This window comes from Acomys minous (genome assembly GCF_964271855.1).
Source record: "Acomys minous genome assembly, chromosome: 10".
Classification (NCBI taxonomy): Eukaryota; Metazoa; Chordata; class Mammalia; order Rodentia; family Muridae; genus Acomys; species Acomys minous.
This window is the reverse complement of record NC_140491.1, coordinates 24,078,526-24,095,925: the sequence shown is the minus strand read 5'-3', so window position 1 is coordinate 24,095,925 and position 17,400 is coordinate 24,078,526. Positions and strand designations below refer to the sequence as shown.

Here is a 17,400-nt window from a genome sequence, read left to right as displayed (position 1 = left end):
AATTCCCTCCTCCTGTGCCTCAGTTTGTTTTGAATATTCCCATCTCTACTCCTACAGTACCTGGTTTATGCCTCTATCAATACTAAGAAAAATGCACTGTAAATATAGACTTAGGCTTACTTATCTGTGCTCCAACATGCGTGTAAATCCTTTAAGGACAGGGAGTGTTGACTTTCCCCCATGTTCTCCGTACTGAAAAGAGCACTGAGTACAGAGCTAAGTGACTGAATAGAGGATGAGTGAGGAGGTGACGAGGTGGTCAGTATGACTCGCCTGGCTGCTCCCCAAGGTTCTCCAGATGTTTTCAGTTACTCTCTGAACGAGGGTTCTGCTCTTATGAGATGTCCCTCTTAACATACAGAAAGAAGTGTAAGTGCTGACTTAACACTGCAGACAATGAGGCCCACTTTCCTCTTTTCCAGGACTGTGGTTTAGAAGGGTGGTATCAGCGAGAGAACTGTGACAGAATCTGGCACAATCTAGAAGGAGAGGCTGTCGTCGTTATAAATGACTCCAGTGATGTGTTTAAATGCCTCCCATACTCAGAGCATGAACCCATTGTATTATTGAGCCTAATGGGATCCAGCCATTTCTTTCTTAACTATGAAATCCAATGTTTGTGTACAGTGGTTTCAGCCCTCTGTAGGTAAAAGGCATAGCTCTTTAAAAGTGGTTTAGATGTAGTTTGAACTCTGTCCTTTCTCGTAGTCCAGGCGAAGTGTTCTTTCTTGAGCATCATTCTTCAAAGTCCAGAAGACGCCTCTCATGCTTTCCCTTAGCCTTTTGTTCTTTTTATTGAATTCTTTGAGTTCTTTCAACTGCTGCTCACGAGACATCATCACCAGCCTTTGTATTTTTTATCATATACACCATTCCTGATAGACGAAAAAAATAAGAATGAAAGAGAGAAAGAAAAGAAAAATCTGTCAAGACCATAAATGGCAAAGTTTTTGTAGACTTTCCAGGTTACTAAGTTACTCAGTCAGAATGTAAAGGATGCAGGTAGAAGACACAAGATCTCTAGGTCAGAAACAAGAAAATACAGGCAAAGGAAGAGCAGGGGTGTTATCATAATCTTGGATCCATTTTTGAATTTCCAACTCACAAATGTTACATGATTAAGGACCAACAACATCCGCACTTGTAGACCATTGCATCAGAGCCAAAGAATCACAAGCTTAAGATTCCCAGTCTGTATTATTTTGCAGGCCAGCCTGCCCAGGTGTTGGTTAAAGAGAGACATTTATCTTCATCTTCCAAGCCTGTGCTAGGCAAACTTGCTCAGAAGTCACTAGGCTACAAGGGCCTCTGCTCCCACAATGTCCAGATATGTGAAAGCCGCATAAAGAGTCATCTTCCAGTGCCCACTACACACACCAGCATTCAGGAAATGAAACAGTTATATGACTGTAAATGGGCCGTACAAAGGAGACAAATTGGAAACAGCTCCAGTCCCTGAAAACACTAGTTGGAGCCTCATCTTCAAGTCCATAGAGCAGAAAGAACCAAACCTCGGGAAAGCTGTGGCCTTGAATTACAGAAAACAACAGCCAGTGGACAGGCGTCTGCTCATTAACTATATATGAGCACTTTCCTTTCCCCCACTGAAATGTGTATTTAGTGAAACAGGGGTCAGGACCCCTGGAATCCTGTTAGGAATGAATTCCAAGTCCCCAGTGGATAGTGCCATTTTTACTTATTATTTTAATTACACTGTTGTAATCAGTGCATAAAGTAAAGCAAAAGGCATGCGTCTGTGAGAGCTCATACTATTATGGAAATTGCTAGAGGCTTTTTTATAAGCTTGATGGTGAAGAAACACCTACAGCCTACCAAGAGTGATTATGAAACTATGACCAAAGTTCCACCAAGATTTTCAGGATCACTCAGTCATACACCTCTAGGCTTGAGATGAACAAAGGTTCCATGTGGCCACTTATCCATTGCACTACTTGAATATCCATCCTTTATGAAAGCGATAAGGACTCCAGAAGGTAGGGGGTTGAATCACCTCATATAGTACAGAAAAGATGAGAGAAGGTAGGAAGGACAGGTCTTCTTCGCATCCTTCTTTCTCTGTGCCCCTTAAATCACACTGTAGAAAGAGATACTTTCCAGTTCAGCAAAGGTGCACAAAGTGAGCTTCCTGTTTCATTGTGGACTCCAGATCATATATCCTCAACACAGGGATGTCTCCACATTCCAGGACTGACCTAGTGCCAGGCCAGCACCTCTTTCTTCTGGTTCTATAGCTGCTTCTGTGGACCCAGTACCAGGGTGCCTCCTGAAAATCTAAAGTTCAGTCACCCCTCACAATTGTTGATTCCCTATTACCAAATTCCCTATACCCACTCCAATGACCCGGACTCCATGATACAACTCACAGACTCAAGCAATATTTCGGCACCCAAAAATCCAGATTCCAGTGAAAGACTTGTAGAGCCAACCTCTAGACTTATTCCAGCCCAGGGTATCCCTTGCATCTCCAGGCAGAAGGAATATATCTGAGGACCCATTCATTAGACCTATTCCTAAGGACTTGGTGTCCAGCCTTAGTGCAGTAGACCTCAACACTCAGCTAGCCCCTAAGGACTTAAGTGGGTATTAGGCAAACCCACTTGAAAACTAAAGCAAAAAATCCACCCAAAGACCCTACCATTCAGTTCACTAAGAGTCACTAGGTGAACTGACTGGTGAGTTTGACAAGACTGAAGGAGTGGCTACTCCATTAAAGGTGTTGATACTAGCACAAGTTACAAGGATTGTGAATAAACACAGAAATATAGAAGCACCAAGGGGATACAGTGAAATACTAGTAACTTACCCTAGAGAGAGTTCTGTGAAATACCTGACAAAGAATTAAAACTGACAGTCACAAGGAAACTCGGAGAGCTGTTGAAAACATAGGCACAAAGCAAAATGAGATCGGGAAAACAGCAGGAGGAGAAAACTAAAACTTCAACAACATGGAAACACACACACACACACACACACACAGAGAGAGAGAGAGAGAGAGAGAGAGAGAGAGAGAGAGAGAGAGAGAGAGAGAGAGAATATGAACCAAGCAGACATTGCAGCATTGAAAACAAACATCCCCAAATTTTAAAAAAATCTATGGAGATCTTAGCAGCCAACTCAATCAAGCAAAAGAACGTATCTGCAAACTCAGTGACAGCTCATTTGAAATCACCCAGTCAGAGGAATGAACACACACTGAAAGAATGGAAAAAGTGAAGAGCTCCCAGGAGACTCACAGAATGCCATCAATATGACCATGTGCTATTCACAGAAAGACAAATGATGCATGGTCTCAATAATCTATGGGATCTCAGGAAGTTGAAGTGATGGGAACAGATTATAGGATAGGGCTTCTCAGGATGGCGGAGTGAGGAAAGTAAGGAGATAGTGGTCAAAGGTGTAAAGTTTCAATTACACAGGATAAATAAATTCTAGAAATCTCGTATAGTGGTGATGGGAACTACTAATACGGCTCAATAGTAAGAGCCTCAAAAATGGCAACTATGTGGGGGAATTAGCTTAATTAAGGTAATTACCTCATAGTGTATACGGATATCAAGACCAAGTTCCATCAGTTAAAAAAAATATATATATATATACACACATATACATATATATCAGTTACATCTTATTAAATTTGGAGGTGAAAATCAAGCAATGGCAAACACAACATTGAACTTGAAATACAAGACGGGAACAGTAAAAGAGGAGGGTGTGGTAGTTAAGTCTCGGGGTTCACTGCAACTCTTCTGAGAAAAGTGAGTGAACTGAGGGACCATCCTGCCTGCGAGACAGAGCAGCAGTGCAGTGATCTGGACTTGATTGAGAATAATCAAGATCAAGGTGGCTACCATGGAAGAAGAAAGATGAAGTGTGTTTGAAGCTGAGAAGCTCTTTTTTTTTTAAGTAGTATGTATGAAAACACTTTGGCAAACAGAGGGCTTTCCCCGTGTTAGGAGACAAGTCTTTTTTTTTTTTTTCCATCTTTACCTGCACCCTCACACACAATTTGAAATATGGAAACTATCGCATAACGGGTTTAGGATGCTTTCATAAGACTCTTTATATTCCAATATTAAAACTTTTCATTCACTCTTGCATTCATTAGCTTAAAATATAGCCTTCCAGACAACTTGGTCAGTTCACCAGTCTCACCTTCGATGCCACACAAACCCTTGGCCATTGGATTCAGCTATGACAAAGTCCTTGCAGATCACTCACCCAGCTACACCCCAGGCATCTCCTTCTAAGGATTTCTCTTCCCCTGACTATCTTTGCCTTCTCTTCTCCCTGTTTTGCTCAGGCACGCTTCACGACTCAGCTTGCCCATCACTGCTCTGACAACTCCCTCTAAAGCACCCAGTCTGCGCAATACACCCTGCTATGCCTTCACTGCTTTCTTATATCTTTCGAATCTCAGTCTCACTTGCATATTTATTGCTTACCATATTTGACGTTGTGTCCCCGGAAGGGAAGGAATCTTCAGCTTTGAAAGGGATTAAAAAACACTTAAGAGGGCGTGCTTGTGTGATGATATGTGCATGTGAGTGCAGATGCCAACAGCAACCAGCATAGGATGCCTTTCTAATTCCCTGGAGCTGGTGTTACAGATAGCTGTAAGTGCTGGGAACCGAAACCTAGGTCCTCTGCAAGAGCAGCAAGTACTCTTAACCTCCAAGCCATCTCTCTAGCACCTATACATATGTTCAATTCTTTTTTTAAAAAATAATTTTATTTATTCACTTTACATCCCGATTATAGGCCCCTCCCTCCTCTCCTCCTGGTCTCATCCTTCCCCCCCCTCCCCTCTTCTCTTCAGAAATGAGAAGCCCCCAACCTCCTACCAACCCACCCCAGCACATCTAGTTGTATCAGCACTGGCCTCTTCCATTGAGGCCAGGCAAGGTATCCCTGCCTGGAAGAAGTGATCAAATAGCAGGCAAAGGGGGTCCATGCCAGAGACAGACCCATCTCCCTTTACGAGGGCACCCACATGAAGACTAAGCTACCCATCTGATACCTCTATGTAGGGTGTCTAGATCCAGCCCATGCATGGTCCTTGGTTGGTGCTTTAGTCTTTGTAAGCCGTCCCCCACACCCCGGCCCAGGCTAATATATTCTGGTGGGCTTCTTGTAGAGTTCTTGTCCCCTCCAGGTCTTTTTATCCTTCTCCTCACTATTCCACCAGACACCCTGTTTCCTGCCTAATGTTTGGCTGTGAGACTCAGCATCTGTTTCGAACTGCTGCTGCGTGGCGCCTCTCAGAGGACAACTCTGCTAAACTCCTCTCTGCAAACCTATCAGAGTGTCATTAACAGAGTCAGGGGTTGGCTCTCTCCCATGGGGTGGATCTCAGGTTGGGCCGGGCACTGGTTGGACAATTCCCTCAACCTCTGCTCTATCTTTATCTCTGCACATCTTGTAGGCAAGGTAAATCTGGGGTTGGAGGTTTTGTGGGTGGGTTGGTGCTCCCTCCTTCTACTTGGAGTCCTGTCTGGCTAGAAGGTGTCCTCTTCAGTCTCCATGACTACCGCTACTAGGAGTCTCAGCTACAGTCACCTCCATATTCTCCCTGGAGCCTACTCAGTCATAGGTCTCCAACTTGTCTCAAAGATGCCCATGCCATTGGCTTCCCTCCTCTGTCTAAACCCTCTGGCCTCTTCCACCCCCCACTTTTGCCACTACTTTCAATTCTTAACAGTATATTTTCTGTAGCAGGGACTCCCAACTGGTTTTGGCAAAATAAATCAATGAGTGGATACCTTGCCTCTGAATGCTTTCTCTGTTAGCAGGAAGCATTTGAGTGTACTCTTCTGGACCTTGGCAGTTGCCACTAGTTGCACTGACAACACTCCTGAGCCATGCAGGATATAACTCACTGAGTTGTGGTTTGGCATATATTAGTTACCTTTCTCACTGCAGTAACAAATACCCTGAAAAAGGCAGCTTAAGAGAGAGAGAGAGGACTTATTTTGGCTCACAGTTCAGGGCCACAGCTCATCATGGCTTCTGTAGCTTGAGGCAGCTGAGCACATGATGTCCAGTCAGGAACCAGAAAGCTATGGAACACTGGAGCTCAGCCTTCCCCCCCTTCTTATTCAGTTCAAGACCACCCAAAGAATGATACTGTCAGTTAAGGTGAGTCTTTTCACCTCTATTACCTCATCTAGATGGTCCCTCACATGCATATTCAGAGACTTGTCTCCTAGCTTATTCTAGAGAACATGACATTGACAATGAATATAAATCGTTGCAGGAATACATTTGGTTTTGAGATAGGGTCTATGTAGCCCAGTATGGCCTGAAACACATGATATATCCCATCCTGGTCTTACTTCATGGCAATCCCCCTGTCTCAGCCTTCCTAGTGCTAAGATTATAGGCAGGAGCCACCACAGCAGGCACTAATAACTTGTCTTAAGTCTACAATTAACTACATTTCAGAAATTTCACACTGCTCCATCTTTTATGACTCCTAGCATCAGCATCAGTAGCATTTTTGGACAATTTTTTCTTCTGAAAAATGCATCTATTTGTGGTTCTAGGAATTGTTTTGCATTTTATGATCTAAAAATTCAGTGAACAGGAGTTAGTGACACCTTACTACCTAGAGACTATAACCCTATCATGGCTCTAATTGTTTTTTTTTAATTATTTCTATAGAACTTAAAATGTGTCTTTATATGTATTCAAACGAAAATGGAAGTCCCTGCCAAGTATAGTTCACAATAAGTGTGTTAAGTGGATAAAAAAAATATGCCCCTAAGCTACTGCTAAGTAAACAGAGCAGGGAATTTTGTTTATATTTTTGGGGTTTTGTTTTGTTTTGTTTTTCAATTTGAGTCATTTTAGAAACAAAATTTGAAATAAGTACTTCAGTGGGGAAATTATTTCAGATATGCTAGGAACCAAGGGATTATACCTGGAAGAAAAGGTACCCACGAAAGTATGTGCTCTTCAGCCAGCTTCCTCAGTGGGTAGCCGGCATCTTGCCCAGGAAAATGATAAGACACAAATATCCTGCTGACAAAATAAAGGGTTAGATGGTGTACACAAAGCCACAGCCAAAATTCATGGCTTGGATGTTTTCTACTTCCAAATATATCACGGAGGGCAGTGTCTTTACCTCTGTCCATAGAGCTTTTTCTGTCTTTCCCCTGGGGATACCTGCCAGAGTAAGAAGCAAACATGATATATTTGAAAGTGGAAAACACCCAAGCAAAGATGGCATGCTCAGGTAGACACGTATTCAGACTCTTCCACTGTGGAGAGAAATGTGAAGATTTACTCTAAGCTTGCACCGAAATGAACTACCCTCCTCCTTAAAAATAACAACAACCAAAAAATGCCTGCATCCTCCAGCCACACACAGAAGTGAGTTAGAGAGGACCCTGCACTCTGGTGATGAAGAAGGTGCTAGCACTCAGCAAACAAAAGTTCCCCCCCCCCCCCAGAATGAGGCCAAAAATAAACAAGGTGAAAACAACAAAAACAAATGGGCACCTGGAGATGTACAGAGCCTACCAAAAGCATCCGGCAAAACAGAAAGAAAACCAAACTGATAAAGACTCAACTTAACGTGAACAGTGAAGACTCACAGAAGCAATGGGGGGAAAACCAGAGGGACAGAATGGTAGAGGGCATACACATGTGACCACATGTGTGGAGAGGAGAAGGCATGCAGGGCTGGGCCATACCCCCGTAAGACCCTTCGAGTGGACTCAAGGCTACCTCCAGTTTCTCACACCAAAGGATAGAATTGTCAGTGGGATCAGAACAAAGGGCAACCCCAAAACGGTGCTTTGGCGTGCCAAGTACTTTGAAATAAAAGCCATTCAGAAGCCTCAGGGACACCTCGACCTCAGGATCTCTGTAACCATCCTCAGCCTTCCTGGCCTATGTTCATCCTCATTGCAAAGTAATCACAGAAACCAGACTCTTTCTCAAGGCAGAACTTGGAAACTCAGAACCCTCTTTCCACAGCCCTTAAAACCATCACCACCAGTGTGACCCTCACCCATCTATTTCTGAGCTGCTGCTGAAAAAACTTTCTCATCTGTCCTTGTACATTAGTAGGTCATGAGACTCTTGCTTCAGAGGATTTGGGGCCCAAACCTGAGAGGAACAAATGCCGCTGCATCTCAGTGGTCAGAAGTCCCTGAACAAAGAGGCTTTACTTCCTCCTCACGGTCTCTCCTCCCTAGACCATGTCCCCTCTGTTTAATCATACCTTTCCATAATTGTCCCTGACTTAATGAAGCTAAGGACAAGCAGGCTTTCTCCTGTGCATTTAAGTTTTAATTCTGAAGACTGACACATATACTTCCTATGTTTTTTTACCTTTTTAACCTGCTCTTTCTCCTAGCAATGTTGGCTGTGACCATTGTGATTAATAGGCAGCAGACTTCCCTCTCACTTCTCCAGTGTCAATATTAGAACATCCATTTCTACCTAATCTGTTCCACGGAGGAGGATGGATCTTGCTCAAATAATCCTTTTTGCTATCATTAGACAAGAGAATCCAGAAGTCAACAACATAACCAGGTATTGCTGTATTAAGATGTTAAGTCAGTGAGAACACTGTGAGTCAAGAGTCTAGCACCAAGAAGGTACAAACCTTGAAAGTTCCTTCTGAACACACACACACACACACACACACACACACACACACACACACGTACACTCACACTCTTTTGCTGGGCATGCTGGCTTCACACCACAAATGTTTCCTGAACAGCAGGAATTTTAATTAAATAAGAGAAATCTAATTTGGCCTAAATGGGCTTGCAACAAAAGGTGTTAAGAGGAACAGAAATTGTTCAGCAGCATGGGTGTTCTGGGAAGTGATGGACTAAGTCTATTGACAAACTGTAATGAAAAGTGATGCTGAATATATGAAGGTACAGAACTTGCTAGAAATCATGAAGATGCTCATCTCTATATTTTGGTAGCAGAAGACAATTTAGCATAACTTTCCACTCCTGGAACTAATTTCCCCTGAAGACTGATTCCTAATAACTCGTCAAAGAAAAGGTAGATATAAACCTATCAATTATATGGACTGAATGTCAATTGGACAGACAATGATGTGTATTGTCTTCATTATTCCAAGCCATGAGGATTGCTAGACATGAGTAAAGGGTCTTTGCTAGCAGGGAGGAGAGCATGACCAAGAACAACTAGACAAGTCTAGCAAAAAGAGAACGTGAGACATTTGAGAGCCAGCAGTAGAACTGATGAAGTTGCAAGCCACACAACCAAGAGTGAGCAAAAGAGAGGGTGAAACTCCAGGAGGGGTGGTGAGTTGGGTGGCAAAGGGGAGCCAGGGAGGACAACAGCTGTAACATACCTAAAAAGTAAAAGTAGTATAACAACAGAAATTAAGAAATGGGTTAGCTGTTAGAAGAAATTTAAGTCATTGTGGGACACAGTAATCTACTTTGTTGCAGGTACAGGATTCCTGGCATAAGATGATTGAAGGGAAGTAAGTAGAAAGATCGCACAGGAAGACATGCCCGTGGAGGTCTGGCTGTTGAGCATATGCACAGATGCTTCCCATGGTGACGGAAGGAGCTGAAGTGGACATGAAGACATGTGTGCAATGGCCAGAGTCTTCTGTGTATACAGGGGAAAGGTATGGGGTTAAGAAATGAAGACAATAAGTAATAACGAGGGGGTATGGGTGATATTACTCTCACAGGAAGGAGGTTTTATGCCCACAGCTATAAAAGAGTAGTGATCTAGAAGACACACACACACACACACACACACACACACACACACACACACACACCTCCAGGCTTGGGTCCGCCTGAGTCTTAAAATATGGGAGAAACTCAACCACCAGTCAAAGAAGAAGTAAGCAGTCTCACAGGTACAACTGCTGTTGAGGAGTGTGGTCTGTGTGGACCAGCTCCCTTGGATGTTAGAGGTGAGAACCAAATAACAGTTTTTGTGATTGTATTCTGAGATGCACTGTGCCCCATGGTCATTTCCATGAAGGCCGTACAACAAAATAAAAGCATTAGGAAAATGCTGTAGGATACACACGTTTTAGCCAAATCATATATACATATTTGACCACTGAACCATTGTCCTGCGACAGACAGCTAGCAACACCTTGCTGCTAGACAGGCATCCTGCATGTTCTGGTTAATTTTTGTCAACTTGACACAAACTGGTGTTGCCTGGTAAGAGAAAACCTCAGTGGAAGAACAGCCTCTATCACACTGTCTGACTGACTTGTGGACAGGTCTGTGGGGGTATTTTCATGATGAATGTTTAACTTAACGTGGGATGTTGCCACCACTGGGCAGGGGCCTTTAGGGTGTGTGTGTGTGTGTGTGTGTGTGAGAGAGAGAGAGAGAGAGAGAGAGAGAGAGAGAGAGAGAGAGAGAGAGAGAGAGAGAGAGAGAGAGAGAGAGAGAGAGGCTATAGGTAAAACTTGGCAGAGGTCAAGCCACTGAGGAGCAGTCTCCCACTGTCTCTATTGCAGTTCCTGCCTCCAGGTTCCTGTTTGAGCACTTGCCCTGGCATCTTTTGATGATGGGTGTAACTTTGAAGTCGAAGACGAAATAAACCCCTTTCTCCCCAAATTGCTCTTGGTCAGTCCTTTATTGTGGCAACCGAGAAGCAGATTAAGACTCTGTAGCATGTGGGAAACGTTGGGCTAAAGTAAGAAGGCAGAAGGAGGCCTTCGTGGAAAGGCAAAGACGTTGAAGACAGGGAGGTTTGGATGGAGTGCAAGTCAGCTTGGCTGCTTTTGAACTCAGCTCCGGTGCGTCAGGCACTTTAACCTTGGGAAAGCCATTGTACCTCATTATGTCTCAGTTACTTCTCTGTGGAGGAAAGAGACGGGTGAGGGCCAGGAGCTATGTGACAGGGTGATGATAAAAATTAGATTCATGAACACATAACACCTTAGAAAAAACGCCTAGCATGTGGCATGTGTCCCTCCAGATAAGAGGTGCTATTAGCGGAGTCTATCTGCAGCAGCTGTTATTCTGAATGACAAACTGTTTTCTGAGCAGCGAGAGCTGCTAGGGAGGAGCAACTGCAGCTGCAAAGGGAGGAGGCAGGAGGCCCAACTCTCAGATGGACCTGAACTGTATAGGAACTCAGATCCCAAGGGCAAGGATCCAGAAACATAATTTAAAAAATCTTACCTGCATAGCCTAAGGGCTCACAATGTAGCCAATTCCTACTCACTGCTGCGTGGACTGCAGAAGACAAGAGAGACACTTCCCAGTGTCCTGATCATGGAAACTTCCTCTCTTGTGAAGCTTTTGTGCATTTTCCTTGCCCATTATACAGAAAAGTCTGTGGTGATCTTTCATGTGAAGTGTAGGTAGCTCTCCTCCTCGCTTCTCTGCCTCTTTCTCTTTTCCCAGCTGAGAACTGGTCAATCCCTACTAGTTGGATGAATGCCCTTCTCCTTCAGACTAGTAAAAGGCAAAGTCAGCTAACTTTGTGTGTATGTGCATTTGTGTGTGCATCATGTATATGTTAAATGTGTGCAGATTTGCATATATGAATATAGACACATATGCCATAGCACTCGTGTAAAGGACCTGGCTTTACATCTTGTTTGACAGAAGGTCTTTTTGTTGTTTTTCTGCTGTGTATGACAGACTGGCTGGCTATGAGCTTCTGGAGAGCCTCTCGTCTCTACTCCCCATCTCCCTATAGAAGGGTGAAGATTACAGAGGCCTAAGATCTACATCTATTACATGGGCTCCATGGATTCAAATGCTTTGTATAGTAAGTGGTTTTACCCACTGAGCCATCTCTCCACGCCTTCAGTCTACCTTGTAATAAGGTAAGTGAGAGATAAATACAGAGGTCTTTCTAATCAGTTTCTCTTCACATGTAATGATCACTTTCTTTCCGATTAATGTATTGTATTTTCCCCCAAGGTTTTGTTGTCCTCACTTTAGCTGACAGTTTTGAACTGACCATATTGCAGTGTGTCCACATCTCCAATCCAATAAGACGTGGCATGCTTTTGCTACTCTCTGGAAGAGAATGAAGGCGAGTAGAAAAATCTTCCCTAGGCCACTCTAAAGGTGTCCGGCCCAGTTACAGACATGGCCTTGGAGGAGAAGTTGGGCTATTCAGGACTCAATGTGAGAAAGCAGGGTGAAGTAGATGCTTGGAAAAAATAAAATTCAGATTAAAAAAGATCCCTTGTTGAGTGTCTTAATCCATATGGGACCCAATCAGAATCTTCCACCTTCCTGTTGGTTGCATTTAACAACCTTATTTCCATGGGCAAGCCTATGTTGGTGAGACAATACATGACCAGTATTTCTGTATGTCTCAGGACATTTGAAATGGAATAGTCTGTGCTTTGCTGTATTAACAGAACTGATCACAATGAGTGTGCTTGTTCACTTGGTGGCCTGATGTGTACCACCTGCCAGGAAGGCTCATCGGAGCACTAATGGCCTTTTATTGGTATTGATGGAGCAGGGCATCAATCTTGGGCCTCCCAGCCTTTATACTTGGATTTATTCTTTGAGTAGGTAGGAAACTACAATGAGGAGAGAAGGAAGACATGGAAGGGGAGTTAAGAGAGTTAGAGAAGAGGACGTTGCATAGGTCTACAGGAGAGGGGAAAATGTATTTCATAAGCTAAACAAGATTCATCCCTGGTACTCACATAATGAAACAAATTAGTAAGAGAAAAAACAGCAAATTTACTAACATTATGTTTATAGGACACAAGAATTTCTGAGCTGGGTGTGATGGCACATGCCTTTAATCCCAGCACTCGGGAACCAGAGGTAGGTGGATCGCTGTGAGTTCAAGGCCAGCCTGGTCTATAAAGTGACTCTAGGACAGCCAAGGCTAAGTAACAGAGAGACCCTGTTTCAAAAAACCAATATATATATATATATATATATATATATATATATATATATATATATCACAAATAAAGACAAAGACTCAGGGAAAACTTGTTATAGACAATGTTGCAGAAGGAAGATTGGCTGAAAAAAAAAAAAAAGACACAGTTAATGGAAACAAACTTGAGAGAATTCAGCAAGGCTGGGGCTTGTGCTGTGCACCTATTTCCTCCCACAGTCCCTCCGAGAGGGAGGAAGGAAGCCCCTGAGACAAAAGTAGCTAAAGAAATGTGTAAATTTTGCTAGACTTGGGAAATTCAGAAAGCTAGCTGAGATCCCCAGCAGAGCTTATGCAAGCAGAAAATGACTACTGAAGAGGAGGAGGTGAGGCCGCAGGTTGAGTAGGAAGCTGCAGGAATGAACCTAGGATGGGTGGGGCTTTGGATGATGCAGCTGTGACTGAACCATCCAGTGTCCTGCAGGGAACCCCAGTAAACCCATTGGTTCGCTAATCTGAACTTGATTAGAGTTGATTCTCTGCTCTGTCGTCAGTGCCCTCTCTGGAGTGAAAGCACAACTGTTCACGTCTCCCCAGGAGAAGAATCACAGCAGCCTGTCTTCAGATTCTCTCTGGTCTCCTTTATGACACGTCTTCCCTCCAGGTGGGCGTAGGACATCTGTCATATGAGGGTGGTCAGGAGAGGATTAAAGGAAGGTCAAAGAATAAACTTCCTAAAAATCACTGGGCGTGATGAGAAGCCACATTTGAGTAAATCATGTTTGGAGTAAGAATAAGACCCAGATTCTTAGACATGACTTCCCTGGTCAATTTCTCTCCTTGTTACTGTACAGAAAGCCAAATCAGCAATTTGGGGACTGTACAGGTCAACTTTTCTCAGATGGTGAAGACCTTTTCCCAATCTGTAGGTTGTTGTTTTGTCCTATGCCTTACTGAAGCTTTTCAATTTTAAGAGGTCCCACTTGTTAATTGTTGATCTTAGAGTCTGAGCTGTTGGTTTTCTGTACAGGAAGTTGTCTTTTGTACAAGTGAGTTCAAGGCTCTTCCCCACTTTCTCTTCTTTTTTTTCCAAGATATATATTATTTTATTAATTTGTTCTTGTTACATCTCAATGGTTATCCCATCCATTGTTTCCTCCCATTCTTCCCTCCCTCCCATTTTCCCCTTATTCCCCTCCCCTATGACAGTTCCTGAGGGGGATTTCCTCTGAGCTGTTGGTTTTCTGTACAGGAAGTTGTCTTTTGTGCAAGTGAGTTCAAGGCTCTTCCCCACTTTCTCTTCTAATGTATTTTGTGAATCTGGTTTTCTGATGAGGCCTTTGATCCACTTGGACTTGAGTTTTGTACACGGTGATAAATATAGAACTTTTTTGCATTTTTCTACATGTAGACATCCAGGTAGACTATTACCATTTGTTGAAGATGTTTTCTTTTTTCTATTGTATGGTTTTGGCTTTTTTTTTTTTTTTTCAAAAATCAAGTGTCTATAGGTGTGTGGGTTTATTTATTCCACTGATCAACAGTTGATTTCTACAGCAGTACTATACAGTTTTTATTACTGTTGTTCTGTAAGATAGCCTGAAGTGAGGGATGGAGATACCTCCAGAAGTTCTTTTACTGTATAGGGTTGTTTTAGCTACTCTGAAGGTTTTGTGTTTCCATATGAAGTTTAAAATTGTTCTTTCAAGGTCTGTAAAGAATTGCGTTGGAATTTTGATGGAGATCACACTGAATCTGTAGACTGCATTTGGTAAGATAGCCATTTTTACTACATCAGTTCTACCAAGCCATGAGCATAGGACATCTTTCCATCTACTCATATCTTCATTTTTTTTCAGAGACTTGAAGTTCTTGTCATATAGGTCTTTGACTTGCTTGGTTAGCGTTACGCCAAGAGACTTTATGTTGTTTGTGGCTATTGTGAAGGGTGTTCTTTCCCTACATTTTTTTCTGAGCCCTTATGTCATTTGTATACAGGGAGCATCTCTGTGGCAAGCTGAAGACATGGGTCAAGGGAAGCTTCTGGCAAGATATGAGGGGGACTCTAGCTGAGACTCCTAGTAGCAGGGGCCATGGAGACTGAAGAAAACACCCTCTAACTAAACAAGACTCCTAGTGGAGGGAGGGGAACACCAACCCACCCACAAAACACCAACCCCAAATTCACCCTACCTATAAGATATACAGGGATAAAGATAGAGCAGAGATTGAGGGAATGTCCAACAAATGCTTGGCCCAATCCATGACCCACCCATGGGAGAAAACCAACCCCTGATGCTATTTATGATACTCTGCTATATTTGCAGAAAGGAGTTTAGCAGAGTTGTCCTCTGAGAGGCGCCACCCAGCGGCAGTTCAAAACAGATGCTGAGACCCACAGCCAAACATTGGAGCATAGGGAGTCTAGTGGAAAAGTGGGCGGGGGGGGGGGGAGGGGGGAAGGATAGAAGGACCCGATGTGCCAGGAGACCCACAAGAAGACCAGCAGAGCCAACTAACCAGGGCCCAGAGGGGCTTGCGTGGATAGAAGAACCAACTAAGGTCCATTCATGGACTGGCCCCCTACACAGATGTAGTTGATAGGCAGCTCAGGCTTCATACAAGTCCCCTAGTGAGGGGAGAGAGAATTGTCTCTGACATGGACTCGGTTGCCTGTTTTGTTTTTGTTTTTTTATCATTCCCTTATGGAAGGTCCCTTGCCAGGCCATAGGGGAAGAGAAAGAGTTCGATACTGATGCAACTTGATGATCTGGGGTGGGTGGGTAGGGGAGCTACCCTTTTCTGAGGAATAAGGGAGGAGGGAAGAAGAAGAAGGAAGGGTAAGGCTGGGGGGAGAGGAGAGAGGGAGGGGGATATGACCAAGATGTAAAGTGAATAAATAAATACATTTGAAAAAAAGCTAGCCAGGCATGGTGGCACACACCTGTAATCACAGCACTCAGGGAGGCAGAGCTCTGTGACTTTAAGGCCAGCCTGATCCACAAAATGAGTCCAGGACAGCCACGGCTACACAGAGAAACCTTGTCTTGAAATACACACACACACACAGACACACACACACACACACACACACACACACACACACCTTCTGAATGAAAAACAAAGGCTAATGCAAGAGTTCTAACAAGCTTCTCTTTGTAGTCTCCTTACCACCGCTTTGCAAGCAAGTTTATGTCTTATAGATGCTCTACTGATGGACTGGGGCCAAAATGACATGACCAAGACTTTTACCTACCAAGGCTTTAAGAGTAACTTAATGCCTGTTCGTTCAGCCTGTAGGCTCCTGTCACTCTGTGGATACACAAGCAACAGGCTGAATGTGAGGCTCTCTGAATTCCCTTTCCCATCTCACCAAGAGCTGCCCAGATCACATCTGCAATATCAGCTGGGGTTCTGTAATGTTACATTGCCAAAGGCTTGCACTTCTAAGAACAAAGGTTGGACATCATAAAACTGCACCGCTGCACCAGGATGGGAAGATGAGCAAGTGTTTCTCTCCATAAAGTTGCTGTCAAAGGAAAGCAGTTGTCACCATCAATGAAGTTAGAACATAGTTGAGTTTCTGTACATTTGGGGTTATAAGATGTAGCATAGTTATAAAGGAGCTCACAGAATGTTAATCTGGAACATAAAAACTAATCAATTCTTCAAGAAGCTTGTGCACTTATGCTGGCTTGAAAAAGAATGGCCCCCAATAAGCTCATAGATTTGAATGCTTGGTCATTAGGGAGTGGGGCAGGGATTAGGTGGTGTGTGGCCTTGTTGGAGGAAGTGCGTCACTGGGGTTGGCTTTGAGGTTTCAAATGTTCAAGCCTCTCTCTCTCTCTCTCTCTCTCTCTCTCTCTCTCTCTCTCTCTCTCTCTCTTTCTCATTCTCCGTCTTACTCTCTCATTCTCTTCTGCCTGAGAATCCAGATGTAAAACTCTCAGCCACCTCCTCAGAACCATGTGTATGCCTGTCACCATACTTTCTGCCATGACAATAATGAACTAAACCTCTGAATGTAAGCCAGCCCCAAATAAATGCTTTGCTTTGTAAGAGCTGCCATGGTCATGGTGTCTCTTTCCAGCGATAAAATACTTACTAAGACACCACTCAAGAGTTGATTGGGAAAAGAAGTCTTTCTAGAAGTTACAATTTAAAGATGGATTCTCTAGACTTTATTTTGTGTATGTAATTGCACATGTGGGTTATATGAGTAAATTTATACATGTTTATACATTTGGATGGAGGCCAGAGGATGACCGTAGGTATCATTTCCCAGAATCTACCCACCTTAATTTGAAATAAGGTTCACATATGTAACAAGCAGGCTAGTCTGGCTAGAAAGTAAGCCATGGGAGTGCATGGATGAAAAGACCTTATCAATATACCCAGATTTCCACATGGGTTCTAGGGATTAAATTTAGGTACTCCTACTTGGAAAGTAAGCACTTTTCCAACTAAGCTATCTCCCCAATCTGCTCACCAGAATTTCAGACATTATTTATGCCCTGAGAGAAATAACCAGGAAAA

General features: G+C 43.4%; 1 protein-coding gene across 1 annotated transcript in view; it reads right to left on the bottom strand.

The window, feature by feature from the left end:
- Positions 1-685: 685 nt before the first annotated feature.
- LOC311606884 (uncharacterized protein) overlaps positions 686-17,400 on the bottom strand; it is an 83,706-nt gene continuing 66,991 nt past the window's right edge. Inside the window, exon 4 of the mRNA XM_084798281.1 lies at positions 686-875. Within this exon, the coding sequence (XP_084654407.1) occupies positions 826-875 (50 nt within the window). The 3' untranslated portion in view covers positions 686-825. The remainder of the gene's footprint in view (positions 876-17,400) is intronic.